The 21,098-nt window shown below is 34.0% G+C and overlaps 1 protein-coding gene across 2 annotated transcripts in view; it reads left to right on the top strand.

The window, feature by feature from the left end:
* Positions 1-21,098, top strand: part of LOC114331525 (netrin-1-like) — a 330,627-nt gene that overhangs the window by 224,907 nt on the left and 84,622 nt on the right. For both annotated transcript variants that reach the window (XM_028281119.2, XM_028281118.2), the window contains one exon: positions 19,392-19,460. In XM_028281119.2, the coding sequence (XP_028136920.1) occupies positions 19,392-19,460 (69 nt within the window). The remainder of the gene's footprint in view (positions 1-19,391; positions 19,461-21,098) is intronic.

The raw sequence follows: 21,098 nt of genomic DNA, 5'->3' as shown, positions 1-21,098 counted from the left end.
TTGATTCAGACATCCTGCTTATGTGTTGATTTTACTGTTCTCTTCTGTTGTTTATCCAGGTATTTATATTATCTACCCAGGTATTTATATTGTCAATAAAATCAATATACAGTGATGAGCGCGCTAATAACCGGCAAAATAGCGCAAAAGATGGAACACATATTAAATTGTGAGATAAAACGAGATGAACCTAGTGGAGGTGTTAAATTTAGCGATAGTAACTTATAGATTGACATATTGATTGTTTCCTACCTTTAGATGTATCAGAGGAGTATGTCAATTAAAACTGTCACTGTGACAGTGGCATTTCTCAAACTCGTCCGATGCGTCTAAAGGTGGGAAACAATCAATATAATGTCAATCTATAAGTTACTATCGCTAAATTTAACATCTCCACTAGGTTCAACCCGTTTTATCTCACAACTTAATATGGTTTCCATCTTTTGCGCTATTTTGCCGGTTATTAGTGCGTGCGCTCATCACTGTAGACAATTTGATAACCAACGCACGATCATCGAGCATGACACAAAAATACGACATTATAAATTAAGGTCAGTTGTAGACAAACAATATCATCGATGAAAAATCTGAGAGAATGGAAGGTAAAAAATATAAAAAGTTAAAAGTGTTCAGTAATTCATTATAGGAAAAAAAAGAAGTCGAAACATGTTTTCCTCAAGAGACAGTTAGTTTCAACAAACAAGATAATATTTTAAATGTACTTAAAATATATTTATTACTAACTGAAATCAAAATGGCGGAAGAAACTAAAGCTTATTTTAAAAATATTTCGTTTTGATATTTTTCTGTGTGTACCTTAAACATTCTTTACATTATCATCCATCGCTATTCAATACAGCACAAGCAAACACACATCTACGCAATCCTCAAGCGTTTCAAATATGTTTTTTCCGAAACGGTAAGGGAAAGGGAAAGGGAGCTCTTTGCAAAGGGGGAACATCAGTTTAATTGACTGAACGAGTTCTCAATAGACTGGAAAAATAATCAAACCTCCTCTGTAGACTCTGCTGCAGACTGTACATTTGGTACATTTACCGAAAACTACAGGATGTTTCGTTTCAACAGATTAACAAAATCGAAGGAGTTCAAACGAATTCAGGATTATCATTATTCCATTGGTCCCTGTTAGGACCAACTTTTTTATTTTGAACATTATTTCTGCGATAGTTTATAACTTTTCAATTGTCGCTAGATATATTTTCAGAATTTAAAAAGAAATGCCCACTAAGACCTCACTGATGAAAATAAAAAGAAAGTCGCAAAGAATGAAGGAGATAGACTTTTATGTCTGCATCAAAGTGAAACAGCATGTCAGCATAGTGCACTTACCATTTTGTTACACAAAAAGAGCGATCATACATACCTCGAGAAATATCAACCCACAAGTCCTACTGAATCCAACTAGTAATTATGTTATATTTACTGACAGTAAAATCGTGGTGGACAGATTGAGTAACATTCAAACAGTCAAACATATAAACCACATTGAATTGAATATTCTTAAAACTCTGTTTGAAACTATACAATTGGGAGTAAATGTAACAATTGCTTGGATTAAGGCCATTCGGGAATAAAAGGCAATGAAATAGTTGAAAATTTTGCTAAATCAGCTTCTATGATCGGAGAAAAAATAAACAAAAATTTAATTCCAGCTTCAGATATCGATACTTTTAGCAGACAAAAACTTAAAAATAATTGGCAAATGTATTACAGAGAATGTAATACTGGCTCAAATTTTGCTCATTGTGACCCTAGGATATTCTCAGGAAGATGGTTTTACACAGAATATAATAGACATTTTATAAAGACCATTAATAGGCTGAGAGCCAATCATGCTCTTACGCCATCTTACACGCATAGAATCGGCTTGTCAGATACTCCTAATTGTACTTGTGGCAAAATCGGAAATCTAACAAATGTCATATTAGAATATCATTTACAAATAAATAATATAAACGACCTTTATAAGTAATTAAAAAATTTAAAATGTTTTCTCCCAATAAACCTTAATACTTTAATATTTACCAATGATATGGAAATTCTTCATCTCATTTATAAACATGCTAATTTATGTAAATACAAGTTGTAAATGTAATATATACCTACTAACTAGGCATAATTTGTTAATGTGGTTTGAAAAATTAAAAAAAAACATATAAAAACCACATAGTACATAATAACAAAAAAAAATAAAAAAAAATAAAAAAAATTAAAGAAAAATAAAGAAAAGAAAAATAAAAAAAAAGAAAGTAAAAAAAGTGTTTAGCACAAATTAAAATATATAATTAGAAAAAACAGTAAAATAATTAAAAAAAAACAAAATAAAAAAAGCAACACAGTGTACCTATGTATCTAAAAATAATATTGTAGTATGTACTTATGTTATGAAATAAGAAATTTATGACTATGAATCTGCAATCAATCACAAACAAGTCTGGCTAATTGGCTCTGCCAAAGCCATTTTTCAAAAAAAAACAAATATACTGGAAACAAAATTAGATTTAACAATATATTAGGGAACAGGCCGGTTTGAACAAAAACTTTGACACTAACCATCACCCTCCACTGCATAAAAGGGATTATGGAAAAATCTATCGATGAAAACCGACCACTGGTCCTGGCATTCATATATTTAAGATTATATCGCAATATTACATAAGTATACAAAATGTATAAAAATCAATCGAAGAATCAGACAAGATAAGTTATCTCCAAAACTCTTTACAGCAGTTCTGGAACATACTTCCAAAAAATACAAGCGAAAATCCAAAAGTCGGCTGCAGCGAAATAGCATTAGTTCATTATAACTATGTACTAAGATCATGAAATCCAAATTTCCAGGGACGACCAAACCGCTGAACTGCAAAGAAGAAACACTTTAGCATGGATCGCATATGAAGCTCTATCGGATATCTTCAAGAGCAACATGCCAAATAATTTAAAAAAGGAGACGTTCGACCAATGTGTTCTTCCAGTCATGACTTACGGTGCCGTTTTCCTTAAACCACTCCACAACAACCAAACAGGACCAAGACCTGTTTAACATTCTTTTTCCGAGCTGCTGTCAACAAAATCAATATACAGTAAAACCTCCGTTAACCGAAATAATTGGTGGAGAGGCCGTTTCGGATAACAAGAATTTCGGTTAAAAATAACATTGTTTCTTGTATTCTTCTTGTATCAAATTACACAGTTCTTGGTCAAAAATAGTATTAAAAAATCCTATGAGATGATTTCGTAAGGTTTTCTTTAATATGCAAATATAGAATAAAGCAATAAAATTAAGGAAAATTAACATTTTTATCCGTTTTCTGTTGTGTTTTCCTTTGACAACGATGTTTTATTTTATATTTAATTGCATTCTTTAGTTGTATGAAAGCAATGTTGAGGATGTTGACAAATTAACATCGAACTGTTTACATTTTGCGATAAAAATTTACTTTTTATTGACGATATTATTGAAACTGTCAACCGTTTCGGTTAAACGATGTTTCGGTTAAAAAGGTTTTGGTTAACGAAGGTCTTGTATAGACAATTTCATAGCCAATATACAATAATCGAGCATGGTATGGAAAAACGATATTTTAGACAAAATCGATCAATTTTAGACACGATCAATTTTAGACAAAAAAAGTGAATCAGAAACTCATATAATTGTTTATTTTCTAAAAACATATGGCCGTATGTCGTATAGACCTAATATTGAAAGGAGTCGGAATACGAAAAATGTAAAGATTATTAATTTAATAACGTTTTGTGGCTCATATTTCAAGAGAGAATAAATGACGAAAAGATTATCCACAGAAGACGAATTCTCCTCTTCCTAAGTGCCTTCTCTATTGAGGTTGGCGATCAATATGGCAAATTTCTCTCTGTTCTGGGCTTGATGGACTAAGTCAAGTCCCTGTTGTGTGGGTCAAATCTCTGATGTTTCGGAGCCAGGATTTTTTCTTTCTTCCTATACCCCTTTTCCTTCGATTTTGCCTTCTAAAATTACCTGGAACTGCTCAAATTCCCTATGGCGCATTATGTGTCCTAGATATGACGTCTTTCTAAGTTTGATTGTATTGATCAGATGACGTGTGTACATTATTTCCAGTACTTCTTCGTTTGTAGCTCTGCTGGCGCAGCTTATTCTTAGCATTCGGCGGTACATCCACATTTCGAATGAATTCAGTTTATTGACGTCATACTGTTTTAATGTCCAGGTCTCACAGCCATATAGTAATAGAGACCACACATAATACTTTGGTGTTCTCAATCTTATTGTGACTGATATTGTTACGCATATTCATGAAGCCAGACCTTGCTATTTCAATGCGTCTTCTAATTTCTTTTGAGACGAATATCATCGGTGAAAAACCTGGGAGAATAGTTTGGTTGCATTTCAAAACAACTCTTCGAAAAAGTTGCTTTGAAACAGGTATGTTGATTTCCAACGTGTGTAATGAAGATATTTGAAGAAAAAGATATGTAACGTTAAAGGTTCTCAATAATTCAATACAGAGAAAAAAGAATACTATCGAAACATTTTTCCTCAATAAACGGTTCTTTTACCCAGTGTTTCACTTGCATGGATCGCATATCTATCTCTCTATCGGATATCTTCAAGAGCAACATGCCAAATTATTAGAAAAAGGAGACGTTCGACCAATGTGTGCTTGCAGTCATGACTACGGTGCCGCTTTCCTTAACCCACTCCACAACAACCAAACTCAGGTTGTTTCAAAGAAGAATGAAACAGTTATTACTTACACTGACACTCAGAGACAAGGTTGTTTTTAGTGGCATAAATGAGCAAAAACGAAGAAGGACAGGCGTCACAGATGTCATAGAGCGCATACCATGGCTAAAGTGGAACTAGGTGGTCGACGTAGCCAGAATTAATGACTAGCGGTGAACTCAAATAAGTACAGTGTGAAGACCACGAGCAGACAGAAGAAGCAGAGATAGACCACCTACACGATGGACAGACGATGTCAAAAGGGTTGCTGCAGGAAGCTCAAGGCCGACAAAACTATAAGAAGTTAGGAAGTTTATGTTTAGCTTTGGGCGCAGTATAGCGATACGCTTTAATTAATATTTTTGCTAATTTTATTTTCTTAATTTTTAATAACTTTTCTCAAAACGAAACAACATTAGTCATTTAAAATTCACATGTAATACACAAACCAGATGCTAAGAAGTTTTACGGAACCAAATGTATCCTTAACGATAATATGTTTTTGGTGTGTTCAGTTTAACAAACTGAATTCCCCATAAATTGATTACCTTATCAGATCTTATGTCAACTTCTTAAATACAAAAAGGTTCTCATCTTTTAAAAGGCAGATGCAGTAATTTATGGCCCTTCTGGCCATTATCGCAAAACCGCCAACCGGTTGACATAATAGTTGGTGGTCCAGCAAGCCAGTCTCTACACAGCATGCTAACGATTCAGACACACCCTCGCTCTCGCTAACAAACAACCCTCTTTCGAGATATAAGCAAACACACCGCTTGTTTACCCAAAATAAATAAATATATTTACTGTTACATTTATTTTTTAATTAATTCCGTCAACATCCACCACCGGAATATTATCTGGCTGATGAAGATGACCAGATTATCCATATAACCTGATACACATGCAACGTGGTACCCATCTACCTTGTATCTAAAAAGCATGGTACACATTTAAAAAAAGGAGACTGGCATCTCGTTTGTATGCTAAAACTAGTTTGGGAGTAACTGTGGGTGCTTTCAAGGCTATTACAGATGCCTGACTGTCAAGGATGATCCTGTCAAGACCTACTAATTATCTCCTAAGCTATCTAAGCTCCTAAGACTAATATGGCAAAGATCTTAGCTTGAAAACTGAAGTAAAGAAACCTAGAACCTGGCTCGAGTCAATCCCAGATCCATATTCTCCAGCGGCTGCCCACTTATACATCCTAGTGGCAATTGTAAACCAGTTGAGCCCACTATAAGGGAGCAGTGATGGCTCTCCAGTAATCCAAGGAGATTATAGGATTAGCTGTCTTACATTTTTTTATTATAAATATAAAATTTTTGTTATGTATTGGATTAACGATTTTCTGCAGATATTTTACTCTAAAATGGACTTGATTTAACTTTTCTTATCCGCATTATTTTATTTTGTAGAGTAATATATTCTTATTTTCTAAACGTTGGCAATTAACGTGGCTATTCTGACTTTGTTTACGGCAGATATGAATAGTTCGGCAGATGGCAATCCGATCTATTGCCGCAAGTTGTGGAGCCACGAGTGTCTCCTTCTACCTGAACCCCTTCTGCTGTCTATTTTCCCTTGGATAATTAGCTGAAATACTCTATATTTACTGTGCTATATTTACTGTACTCTATATTTACTGTACTTATACTCTATAATTATTGTACTATATTTACTATCACTCAGGACGTCTCCTAATTGGTCATAAAAGACTTTCTATGACCAATTAGGAGACGTCCTGAATGATATTCCGTCAGAGGAGAAAGTTATAATAGGAGGTGATTTCAATGCACATGTGGGCCAAGCCAAGGCAGGATACGAAGCAATACATGGGGGATTACGCTTTGGAACTACAAACGAAGCTGGAGATGATATGCTTGAATTAGCAACAGCACTAGATATGGCGATTGTTAACACATTCTTTAAAAAGAGAGAAACTCAACTTATTACTTACAAAAGTGGACAACATCAATCCCAAATAGACTATTTCATGATAAGGAAAGAAGACATACGTGAATGCAAAGACTGCAAGGTAATAGTTAGTGAGACAGTAAGTCAACAACATAAGCTGCTTGTTCTGGATATCGAAGTAAAAAGTGAAACTAAACCAAAATATCGGAGAGGACACAAAAAATCAAGTGGTGGATGCTAAAAGATGAGAAAGAAGGTCTATTTAGGGAAAGAATAGTAGAGAAAATATGTTGGAACATGAAAGGAAGCCCTACTACAATTCGGAGAAAAATGGCGGCCAGTAGTATTAGAGAGACTGCTATTGAAATACTGGGGAAAACGTCAGAAAAAAATTTTGAGGAAAAAAAGACTTGGTGGTGGTCAAACGAAGTTCAAGGAAAAATAAAAGAGAAGGGAAAATTATATAAAAAGTGGCAAGAAACCAGATCCAACACAGATCTTCAAAACTATATAGTCGCGAAAAAGGAAGTAAAAGTAGCAGTAGCAAAAGCTAAAGCAGAAGCGTATTCAAACCTATACGATCAACTTGATACCAGGGAAGGCGAAACGAAGATATATAAAATAGCCAAACAGAGAGCAAAGAAAGCAAAAGATTTTAATCAGATTAGATGTATCCGAGATGAAAATAATAAAATACTAGTTCACGAAAAGGATGTCAAAAAGAGATGGAGAAAGTACTTTGACAGCTTATTAAATGAAGAATTTGACAGACAGCCTGTGGAGTCAACGGAGACAGTAGCAGCAATGGTCAGCAAAATAACAAACGAGGAAGTGGCTCAAGCGTTTCAAAAAATAAAAAAAGGAAAAGCGGTAGGACCAGATGATATTCCTGGGGAAGTATGGAAAGCATTGGGAGAGACAGGAACAAGGTGGCTAGCAGGTTTATTTAATAGAATTATGGAAGTTGGACAAATGCCAGACGAATGGAGAAGCAGTATATTAGTACATGTCTACAAAGACAAGGGAGATATACAGCAGTGTACAAACTACAGGGCTATAAAACTGCTTAGCCACACCATGAAAATATGGGAGAGAGTAATTGATAGACGGATACGTGAAGAGACCGACATATTCGAGAATCATTTGGCTTTATGCAGGGCAGATCAACAACAGACTCAATTTTCATTATAAGGCAGTTGATGGAAAAATACAGGAGTAAAGAAACAAACGCTCATATGGTATTCATTGATCTTGACAAAGCGTATGATAGAGTTCTTTGAGAGATTCTGTGGTGGGCACTCGATAAGAAAGGAGTCCCTGGTGCATATGTAAAGATTGTGAGGGATATGTATGAGGACGTAACGACTAGTGTTAGGACAGGTGTGGGAGAGACTGATAAATTTCATGTGAAAGTAGGATTGCACCAAGGCTCGGTGCTTAGTCCGTATTTATTCTCATTAGTTTTGGACCAGATAACAGCGAAACTACAGGGTAACATCCTATGGTGCTTAATGTATGCTAATGATGTCGTGTTAGTAGGAAATAGTGAAAGAGACTTAGAACAAAAACTGGAACAGTGGACACGAGCTCTGGAGGAAAAAGGTTTAAAACTTAGTAGGACAAAGACAGCGTATTTGGAATGTTCATTTAAAGATGGAGTTACTACAAATAAAATGGTATCTTTGGATGGTGAACTGATTGTAAAAAGCAATAGTTTTAAGTACCTGGGATCGGTATTACAGAGTAATGGAGAAATAGATGGAGATGCATGCAGTAGAATTAGGGCTGGATGGATGAAGTGGAAGGAAGCGAGTGGTGTGTTGTGTGACAGAAAAGTTTCAATGAAGCTGAAAGGAAAATTCTATAAAACAGCCATAAGACCGGCTATGATGTACGGAAGTGAATGTTGGGCAGTGAAAAAGAAAGAGGAAAAACGAATGCACGTGGCGGAGATGAGAATGCTTAGATGGATGAGTGGAGTGACAAGAAAGGATAAAATTAAAAATGAGTATATTAGGGGAAGTCTAGGTGTGGCACCAATTAATACCAAGATGAGAGCATAGGTTGAGATGGTTTGGTCATGTTCAACGTCGAGACGTCAAGCACCCAATACGAAGAAGAGCTGAAGTGCAGATTCCTGGAAGGAGTAGAAGAGGAAGACCAAAGAAGACGTGGGGGGAGACGATTAGCCAGGACATGTTGGTAAAGGAGATTAATATTGATATGACCCAGGATAGAATTGTGTGGAGAAATGCAATTAGGGAAGCCGACCCCGCATAGGGATAAGGCAAAGAGAATGATGATGACTCTATATTTACTGTGCCTTATAACGTGATCCAAGTATTCCAACTTTTTTTTCTCTAATGTATATATTTTCATATTGTTCTTTTGTCTTTGTTGATAGTTTCCAAAAGCTAATAGTCATAAAAGTGTTTCTCGGATTCTGGTCTTATTATCTTGATAATTTGACTACATTTCTATAAAACTTTATTATGAGATTTTTAACACATTCCACATGTTTTCGTTTCATTTTATTTACATTTTCTTTTATACTCAGATTTTATTCAAACACACTTTGCAACGATATCAATAGAAAACCTCCACAAACGGTAATCCCCTTGTATGCTGTGAGATTCAAATTGGAAAACTTAAATTAGTCCACGTTTCGGGACCCCAACTTTGAACAATTTTAATCTCGGGGTGAACTATAACCAGTGAAGAAGCAAGAATTTATTGGATTCTTGTATTGTTTTGTACATAAAAAGCGCAGCTTAGAGAATTGTTTGTACCCGTGCATGCATAAAAATAAGTAATACGTATTTAGTTATTTGGACTTTTCGACTTTTTTAATAAAATAGTAAAAAATATATTTTTTTAAAAATATATTAGCACGAGAGCTGTTAAGACATTTTTGGGTAGGTATTTTAGGCAATCTGAAAATTTTTAACTCTCTTCCATGATAGCCTAATACAAAGTGCCGATCTGGCTGGAGGGTAGCAGTCATTTTCCCAAAAAATCCCCCCCAAAGTTAAAAAAAAAAGGGCAAAAATTGTCATTACAAAAAATATCTTTGAGGCGACTTTAAAGTAAGTTCAAATATTCCAATATAAATAAAATAAACAGGCCAGGCAATTTGCGAGGGATTTTAACTCTGCAAGATGCTTGCATGGGTGCCCATGATTATTTTCAGGGGGTGCATCTGAACTTCAGGGGATTGTATTTGAATCTATACATATTATACAAAATACACAACTATACATGTATAGCTATGTACTTCCGAATCTTGTTTTCCGAGTTTCATAATCAGTAGGGTGTTTATGTTTTTGTTAGTCATGATGATTAGCTAGGGATGCTCTATGAGCCTTTAATGCATTGGCTTCCCGTTGCCTCATGCATCTCCACGCCGTTGACCATTTCTGGTCCGTCCGCCTTTAGAAATGATTTTCCATTTTTAGGACAAGAAGGCTTCCACTTACCGACTCTTTCAACCGAAGTTATTGGTCGGTAAGTGGGTGATTGCTTATGTAGTCAATCACTCGGACGTCATAGCCTCGTTTGTTATCTAGCAGAATGTACCAGTTGATGATGATCGAGGTCATCTCACAGATAGGTGATGTTGATATTTGGATAGGATAGGCTATATATTGCGCAACACTATCCCTTACATCCTGTAACTAAGTACTCGGGTTTTTGTATATTAATTTTGAGGCCTACTTGGTCTACTTCTCTTCAAGTTTTCTAAGCATATAGTCTATATCACCCTCGTCTTCAGCTAGAATGGCTTGGTCATCAGCGAAGTTTATCGTGTACAATGTCTTGTCTTCAGCTGGGATGCCTATATTGCAGCACTTTCTTCTTCACACTGAGAGTTTTTTCTTCAGATAGATTTTGAAAAGTGTAGGTGCTATGAGCAGCCTTGCTTTAGACCCTTATTAATAGGAGTCTCTGTAGTTACTTTGTTTTTAGTTTTAAGATGTACCGTCATATTTTTGTAAAGCTGCTGTACTGCTTTTATATATTTTTTGCTTATTTTTTTCTTGTTTTTCTATTGCTTTGTCAGATCTATGAAGACTACATGAGATGAAAAGTCGTGGGCTAATCTTTTCTCAATACCCTGCTTTAAAGAGAAAGTATGCTGGATATACAGGAATTGCTTGCACAAAAGCCATTTTGTTTTTCTACATAATATTTCATATTTGTTTTCATTTGTATCGAACTAGACACCATTTAATAAATAAGAGAAATGAGTGCAAACCGGAATAACAAGGGTAAGTGGATAAACAACATAGATTAAAATAAGCATTTCAGAAAAAAGAAGAAGAATTAATGTTCGCGAAGTGCTACTTTCTCAGCTAATATTATTCTTTTAGTCATTATGCTGGGACGTAGCTAATTTTCTCCCAATTTTACCAGAATCTCCACATTGTTTATTTCTTTTTTTCATTATTTCTGAAGCTCATTTATTTTACTCGTATCAGTTTATATAATAAGGAAACTTTGTAGAAAATTTCTAAAAATAAAACTCTACATGATTATCCACGAAAAAAGAAAAAGAACTAAACAGTGTACGTTTGGAATTTATTTACAATGCCGATTTGTTACTTGCAACATCTGTCTGTTGTTTCTGTTTAGCGTTTTTCACGTGTTTATTTGTCCCCATAATGAAGGCACTAATACATCAAAGTGATATCCAACGGCTTAAATTTAATCAGATTAAGCCGAAGGTATTTGAGATCAAAAGTTTTCAAAATGAGCTTGCTTTATTCGATATGTTTATTTGTAGTTATTAAGCCTTCCAACAAAATATACACGCAGATGAGTTTGCTTGTGGGGGTTTATCAATATTTTGACGAGAAGAGCCATTTGTAGTACAAACAAAATATACCAAAATTATTTTTTCCTATAAAATGTATTAATACCTGTCAGTGAATTTAATTAGAATACTTAATTTATGTTTTCCAGATGGTTACTACACTACAAATGATCGAAAAATATACATTTTATCGGTGGCGCCAAATAGAAGAAAAAATTTACGTAGCTAATATGAGGATCAATTTTATTGTGACATTTTTGGTATGTTCATAAAACTTAATCAATATCTCTTTCCTTGTTGATAACAACTATGGTCCTTTTGACAATCAAAACAAACAAAAATTTTTGTTCCCATTGAAGCGACTATTATCTAAATTTTAGCTTTTCTTCATTAAAAAATTAGCATATTATGTATTGTTGTGATCTTATTTTTGAAATCTGATGCTGTTCTCAGATGTAATTTATTTTAATTAATTAATTAATGATTATCTCATTAATCAAACAGATCAAATACCAATATAGTGTCAATCTCAGGGCTAAATAATTATAATATCAATTACTTACTTTCGTGGCTTCAAAATATTTCTCAGTGGATTCCTAATCGGGATAGATAAAAGAGAGTAAAATAATACACACATATGAATTTCAATTAGAAATTATAAAATCGTTTATTTTATCTAAAAGGCATTCAATGCTTAATATTTCTTATATCTTATCTTTATATCTTTATTTAATATAACATTTACAAACATGGGAATCTTATTTCTTTTTGTCTCCAAAGTTATTTTATTTAAATTGAACTATTATGATTTATCAGTAATAAATTGATTTAGGTTTGATGAAAATTTTTTAATAATGATTGTGTGCCTCAATTTTCAATGTGGTATTTAATACATAGACCATACATTCATGTCATAACAAAATAGACTGACCTTTACTGATGATTTGACAATGTCTTCACACAAAACACGTTTCCTCCTATCTTGGGTTGCGATCAAACGACTCGTACCAGCTTCCCAGTAAAGCCTCTGCTCCTTTCTGAAAACTACGCCTCGTACAGCCCTTGTTCCTGCCGTCTCCTGATTCCGTGTTCTACCTTTTTCAAACACTTCAACAAAACCGGTATACTCTAGACTCAAGGAGTTATATACTATCTCGACTCGGCCTAACACTCGTTCCACGATATCTTACTTTTTTAATTTTTAAAAAAACAAACTAACTATACCGGCGTTTCACTTTTTTTTGTACACTCTTCTCGAAAACCGGCCTTGGCCTTTCGATCGCCAAAAACCTTCTGCCACACATCTCTCATCCATTCTCCTACTTCAAAATTACCCTTTCCAGCATTCAAAAATCAACCAATCCCAAGCAATCTTCAATTATCCGTATTCATCAACACAACTTTCCTTTTTTTAAATATCTTAATGGATTTCAAGAAAAATAATATTCCCCATACTTTACTTTCTACATTAATACAACATTTACAAATTTAATGACCTGTTATCTTATTCACTAAAATATTAGTTAGCGGTGGTTAATGACCAATCCTTCCGCGAACACTTTCTTTGTACACATCACTCTAATTGTTTATTTGAGTCGTATTGTTCCCGCGTTTCGTAAACACTTCTCCGAATCACTCTCTTAAAAGCTACCTAGACATAATTTGTTTTATACAGGGTGTTCCAAATTTACATGCCCGTGGTCGAGAAAAATGAAAACCTTTATTTTAATTTGACTTTAATTTATAATTATAAACTTTTATTTCTTATATCAATTAGGAATATAACAGTATTTAGGATTATGTATGGTCGATCTAGACGGTCCAGTTAGCTGAGGCGCAGTCGATCAACAAGTTTAGTGGATCTGCGATTTGCGATCGCTGGTTCGAGCCTCAGCTAGGTCATGAAATTAATAAAAGGCCAACTCCGTAGTATAAAACTCTAATAGAGTCTACGGCTTGGTGTGGAATAAACTTGCGTCTGATTGGCCTATGGAGGAGCGGTACGGCAAGGGATATGGGCTTGCGGCTTGGTGATACTCCTCCATAGATCCCTACTGAAGGGCGTTGACGCCTAAGAACGGTGTATATATATATTTTGGATTATGGCTGGGTACAATATGGTCATAATTCCATTAATACGGTATCCATAATTTTATTTATGATCTTACTATAGTAAGATCATAATCAATAATAATCAATAATATAGGATTAATTAAATAAATTAAGTTATTAAAAATAATAGATTTGACAAAGTCTTGGCTGAGGCTATGCATATCAACTATAAATAAATAGAACAAAATTGGTTATAAGCATAAAAACAAGGTACGTTTACAAAGGAAACAAAACAATGAATAAAATGAATAAAAAAGTTCGTTTGATATTACTTCGTTATTAGATCGTTTAACTATTCCATTTAAAGTTAATACACTTACAACGAGCACAACACCGTCCTTACCAGGAAGAAGTTCACAAATACGGCCTCGAGTCCATTGATATACAGGAGAATGTTCGTCTTTTAGAAGAACCATGTTGCCTAGCAGATTTTGTGTGTCTTTCGCAAAGCGCCATTTGTAGCGTTGCTGTAGGGTATGTAGGTATTCTGTTTTCCATCTAGACCAGAAGTGCTGGAGCATGAGCTGCAAATGCTGGTAGCGGGATAATCGATTTATTGATCCTTTTAACTTTAGGTCAGAGACCATGTTTATGGGATGCCCAATTAAAAAATGTCCGGGTGTCAAGGCTTCCATATCGTTAGGATCATAGCTCAGATGAAACAGAGGCCGGGAGTTCAGTACGCCTTCAATTTGCACCAACAAGGTATACAATTCCTCGTAAGACAATGGATTAGTAACCGTTAGGAATATTTTGACGAGAAAAGCCATTTGTAGTACAAACAAAATATACCAAAATTATTTTTTCCTATAAAATGTATTAATACCTGTCAGTGAATTTAATTAGAATACTTAATTTATGTTTTCCAGATGGTTACTACACTACAAATGATCGAAAAATATACATTTTATCGGTGGCGCCAAATAGAAGAAAAAATTTGCGTAACTAATATGAGAATCAATTTTATTGTGACATTTTTGGTATGTTTATAAAACTTAATCAATATCTCTTTCCTTGTTAATAGCAACTATGGTCCTTTTGACAATCAAAACAAACAAAAAATTTTGTACTCCCATTGAAGCGACTATTATCCCAATTTTAGCTTTTCTTCATTAAAAACTTAGCAGATGTATTTAGGATTATAGCTGGGTACAATATGATCATAATTCTATCCATACGGTATCCACAATTTCATTTATGGTCTTACTATATCGCGATCTAACCATAACGTTGCTCAAATAGTTCCTGAATTTTGGATATCTCATTTTTGTCGGGAGGGCACAATATCTGAAGAGCTGTAACGTCATTGATGATGATGATGATGATGATGATGATGATGTGAGAGATGGTCAGAATGGATGCATGGATATCTAAGAAGGGTTAAAGGTGACAAACTAGACTAGACACATTACACAATTAAGAAATAACAATTAAACTCACTGACGAAAATATTTCGTAAGCAACATTTACGTATTATAATGCTAGTTTAAAGAATACCAGAAGCAGGTATATACTTCAAGCCGCATGCTTAACAAAATACAGCAAGATCCAAAAAAAGGAGGAACGACATCTAAACTCTGACAACTTAAAACGCTCTACACCAGTGTTTCTCAAGCTTTTGTGTCATGCCCCACCTTAGTCTTTCTAAAATTCTTATGCCCCCTATGTATTTTTTAACATTAAAAAATTGAATACGTTAGGTTTTATGAAGAAATCACTAGGGAATTTGTAACGAAACAGAGTAAGTAAATTTTTAAAACATATAATGAAAAATTCGAATTTAAATTCCAATATTAATTTTCCAGATTTTTCTAATTAGTTTATTTTAATTTAGTGAGATCCTTGCGCTTGATTGTTGCTGCTTGCTGCCATTTCCTTAATTTCAGTCTCAAGTTTCCACGTTGTGTTATATCGAACCGATTTCTTTTTTTAACAGTAAATTGTTTACTGCACTAAATCTACATTTAACAAAATATGAAGATGGAAACGGTAGCAATAGCTTTCTTGCACATTTGGTTGAATTTGGGTATTTGACTTCTATTTCCTCAGAAAGCCATGCCATCGCTCCTTTTATATTAAAAAAAAAGTTTTTCAGTGACTCAATATTTCGAAATTCTCCGACTTCTTCTTGATACTGCATATTTGATATATCAAACAAATCCACTAACATGGGCTGCATCATCTATGTTGTAAAATCAATTTGTTTTAATTCAGAAAATCTTTCTTTTAATTCAACTCGATAGAATATTCAGATCATTTTTTTTTATTTTTTTTTTATTAAAGAAAATTTACCGCATCCACCAACAGGTTATTAGCGGCATTACTTGATAAACAAAGGTTAACAATGATTTTTAACAAATAACAAATAGCTAGATTTGGTACAAAAATATTGATTTAGATTAGATAGTAAGTCTTTTACTGGACAGTTTTCTCCTGATAAAGCTGGTAGAGTGTTCTATACGTAGGCGCGTTAGAACCGTTTGAATAAACCGTGAACTAGCACTTGTTTTCCACTGTCGTGTGTCTGGTTTTACTGATCTTAGATTAGATTTCGACAGAAACCATTCGCGTTGCCACTGACCAATCACTTTTTGTTAAAAGAAAAACGTTTTGAGATCATTACATACACACTCGCACACTAATTCAGAATTCCGCACTTAATGCTGCATTACCAGAAACTTCTGTCTGCCTCTTCCTTGCCGATAATTCCTATAATATGTGATGGGATCCATATAAATTTCGGAGTCGTGTTGTTTTCTTGTGCAATTTGTAGTTCAGTTTTTATTAGTTTCTCTAAAGGATTTTTAGGATACAGGTGCTGCATTGCAAGGAGAGAGTTGGGTGAGTCGGTGAGAAACATAAATATTTGACAGGTTTGCATGTTTCAGGGCGCGATACAGAGCAAATAGTTCGTTGCAAGTAAAAAAGGAGAATATAAGCTGCTAATCTATGATGACTGTGATGTATCACTTTCTAATCCGGAGCTCACCTCTCCAAGATAAGCAAGTATTTTTTTATTCAAGTTGGTCAGCCTTGTTTTTATTGATCTTTCTTTTAAGTAGGGACGGATCTTCTTTAACATGTCACTGAGACCTCTCAAATCAGAAGTGTAGTCATTGATTGAGATTATGGGGTTCAATAAGCCAGCTATGCTCTCTAGGAGGAGGACTAATTGATCGCAGTTCAACGGAAATGGTGGTTCGTGATTATTGATGAAGGTTTTGGCAGGATATATCATGCCAAAAATGGATACATTGGAATGCGTTGTTTCTTCAAATTTAGATGTCTTTGGCTTCTTTCGAGTTGCTGTAGGCTTTGGTACTACAAATGGGTTTTCTTGAAGTGTAATGTCGGTTTCTGGAGAGGCGACTTCACTTATAGAGCGTTTTAAATGAGTTTCTTTGTTTTCGGTCACTTCTGTATTTAGATTTGGTATTTTTGACTCATTATGTTGTGAAAAGGTGCTTTGGTGTGATAATGTGGTTGGAGTTTGATTAGATTGGGACGTTTCAGGTTGGTTAGTCGTACTGGTAAGGGTTTGCGTAGGAATTGATGCTGTTGCTGTTTCTGCAGCCGAATTGGCTACAGTTGTAGTATTTGAAGTTATAGAGCTTAGTGGAGTTTGTTGTGTCGCAGATATATTTGTAGGTTCGGTGCAGGCTGCTGCCACGTGTCCTGGTTTTTTGCATTTGAAGCAAACGTTTCCATCTTGAGAAAAGAATATTGTGTAGTTTGTGTTTTCGAATGCTATTGTTATGGCGCTTGGGATGGTTAAATTGTGAGGGCTAACATATACTTGCCGTCAAAAGCTTAGGATATGGCTGTACTCGGGAAGATTTGCGCCGATTTTTAGAAATGTTATGGGAGATACAAGATGTAGACCGATTTTTTGCAGTTCTTTTTCAAGAACATGGTGTGGAATGGACGGGCATACCTGTGACATAACAATTCTTTCGACAGGTGTTATAAGTCGTCTAGCCTTTAAAAGTTCTCCTCGGATAGTGATTTGGCCATGGTTATCTAAAAACTCATCTAGGATATTTTTGTTCGCAAGGTACATGCAAACTCGGTTGTTGGAAAGGCGGGAGGCAAAAATGATATTTTTAGGTTGAACAATGTTACCGAGAGGGATTAGGTAGTCATGAAGTGGAGTATTTTCGATGGCACTGAAGACTAGTGCTGGCTGTCTTGAAGGGAATTTAAATTGATTTGTCACTGCTGAGTAGCTTTTCGGTGAAATTTGGTTTTGTTGAGATTGTTGATCCATGCTTGCTTCGGTGGAGATCATTTTAGAAGAACTAGTATCACCCGCAAGAGTGAGTGCGGCCCTGTCCCCTATTGGGAACGGAATTCAGTTTTGTCAGTATAAATCGCAATAAAATTGAAAATGTGTTTAAAATGTTACTGGTATATATATACGGTCATTGTACATTATAATACAATAAAACATTTACTATTTCAAAAATTTACGTGTATATAATATACCGTATATCACTTACTGCTTTTTTTGTATGTACCACTTTCACAAAAACTTAACTTAGGTATATATAAATAAACTTTTATTTATATTTACTTGTTGAAACGACAAATTTTCTGCTAATTGCTTTTTGATAACTAGGTACTTAGCTCGTCTTCGATACGATGTTAACGGTACAAAGGTTCAAACTCGAATCCCTATTCAGATCATTGACAACAACAAGTAAAGCAGTATCAGTTACTTCACATTTTTGTAGCAAATGAAACTGTTCAAAGTTTTTATTGTTAATAGGTTTCTGACATAACTCAATATGAGTAATGAAACCAAATATCTTCGTTTTTCATCGACAATAGTTTTATTTGTTATTTGAAGTCGCTTACTTAATATATTTAGTTTTTCAAAGATTTGGGCTAAATTACTCAGAAATAATCTACCATCGATTGTAGATGATAACATGATGATGTACTCAGCAGATACTTTATTTGAGTTTTGTCGCTTAAAAAAGCACTAACAGTATCAAACAGTTCCATAATTCTTTTCAAGCAGTGCTCTTCAGATAGCCATCTTACTTCAGTATAAAGTAAAAGTTTCATGTGGTCTTCAATTTGTTTTTCACCAAAAAGTTTTAATAGACGCTCACATTTGGCGTTAGATTTAATAGCATTAACCCACTTTATTAATAATGCAATGCACAAGAATCATTTCTGGATTCGTATCTTTCAACAATTTTAGCAGGATTTTTTCTTGCCCATCATATTAGGAGCACCATCAGCAGCATAAGATGTAAGTTATCAATACTGCCTCACTGTCTCTCAAAATTAATTCATCCATTTGCAGTGAGAAATTTCTTGTTTTCAGCTTTTCAACAAGTTGTTTTTCAATATCTTTATCCAGTCCATCTACATATTCTTCTAACAGTATTGTTACTGAGCGGCATAGCTTTTACATCTTTTCCAAGAACTGTTTTAGCGATGAATGAAGAAATTTGATAACTAGCCTTAAGCACACGATTATGAGCAGTAAATAGAGATTTTAATGTTCTTCACCGAAATTTAGCATTGTATTTAAATGGCCCGAGCGAACGGATTAAACTCGTGTCGAGTCCATATTCGAGTTGCCCCCCTTAAAAATTAAATTGCCCGCCTTAAAAATCAAATTGCCCCCCTGTGGGGCGTGGGCCGCACGTTGGGAAACAATGCTTTAGACTAAACCAAAAAGAAGAAACTCTGAATCATAATGTGTTATTAACTCTTATTGTAAAATTATATTTCTATTTGTCACTAATTAAAATATTCTTATTAATTTCATGATTTTGTATTTTTCAGATCAATGCGGAAAATGCAAAGCTGCTACAAGGAGGCTAAACATGAACAAATATTGCAAAAGGGATTATGGTAATGTATAATATAATATCTAATAGAGATATAATATAAAAGTAAAAACAAATCAGTAGGCATACATTAATTTTTTTCACTAATGATTGTGGTTTCCATTTTTGTCGTCAAATTTATTTATTCAAATAAATGGTCTTCAATCAACCCTAGAATTCAAGCTAGTGAAATCTCAAAAGAGTGGAAGACATTACAAAACTTGATAGATACAGAATAATGACAGACTTCAAGCAGGAACTGAATATCTATGTATGTATGAGATAAATCCAGAGAATGAAAAATATGGTATAAAATACCAGATGGAGAGCGTAACTATTCCTCGGAAGATATCATATTTCTTAACTGAAGACTGTACCTTATATTTTTTTATTTAAATTCTCTTTCGTAAAAATTAGGAAATCCCACAATCTAATAATTACTCGATATCTCAAATTGTTAAAATATATTTTTCTTGTTTTAAAGAACACCTTTCTTTAGAATGACAATAATTATATTTTCTTCTTGAATTGGTGTCTCATACAATCATTAAAAATATTTAAAATGTCCTTATTTTCCCAAGAATCATATATCATCTTCGTTTTACCTAAAATTATTTTCGTCATCCAACGCTGTGCACTTATTCTTCATATCCGTAACTGATTTGCTCCATTTGTAAAAGTTTTTATTCATTAGCCATTGGAATCCGAGTCTCCGGAGAAAATCCAAAAAAGAAATGTAAGGAAAATTCGCTTGTCATAGTGATAAACATAATTCCACCCTTCGAAAACGTATTTTGCCCTTGGGAAAAATGATTTTCTTTCCAGTTGTGCGGTTGCTCTATTAAGTCTAGGGATGGACTAGCTTTTTAAATAGATTTTCTTTATTCTTTGTGTACGAGTTGTAAAAGTACGTGCAAAGAAATAAAAACTTACGAGACAAATTGGGAAACAAATAAAATGTATTCTAGTAATTGAAATAAAAAAGTATCTAATCAGCTGGCTTTAAGCACAAAATAGCATGGTTTTAACTTTTATAGTCTTCTTATTTCATAGCATTTAGTCGATCTTAATGAAAGTTTCGGTATATAAGCTATTTTATAGTAGTTTAGCTATGTTTAGTATTTATTTTCAGTTTTTCAGAGATTCGCGGTAATTTTCGCCACGTCTATTGCCTTCAAGCGGAGAAAGCATAAAGCCCAGTAAATGACCGTTTTGGAGTGTAATTTTCCCTTCTCGGGGTGAAAAAACGCGCGTTTAAAATATGTCCGGAACTGGATAAATTGACTATTTATAAGCGACTTTGGTTGTATAGAGTTTCTTATGTAAGTCAATACTTTTCAAGTTATTTGCGATTGAAAATGTTTATTTTTCAACAAAAAAAACACGTTTTACGGCAGTTTTTCGCAAATAACTCAAAAATTAAATATTTATCGAAAAAAATATTCTTAGCAAAAATATAGCTTATCAAAAAATGAAAAAATTTATTAATGAAGTCTACAAACCCAGTAAAACCAAAGTTGTAACTCATGAGAAATGTGTTCTTTTTCGTCAAAATCCAAATCAAATATTTCAACGTGAAATAACCAACAAATTAAGCAATTTTCGGGTAAATCTAAATAAACATTTTTAAAAGTTTAAAAAAAAAATTTATTTTTAATTTTTA

This window comes from Diabrotica virgifera, chromosome 7, assembly GCF_917563875.1.
Source record: "Diabrotica virgifera virgifera chromosome 7, PGI_DIABVI_V3a".
NCBI classification, from domain to species: domain Eukaryota; kingdom Metazoa; phylum Arthropoda; class Insecta; order Coleoptera; family Chrysomelidae; genus Diabrotica; species Diabrotica virgifera.
The sequence above is the reverse complement of the archived record's forward strand: the minus strand, read 5'-3'. Positions and strand labels throughout refer to the sequence as shown.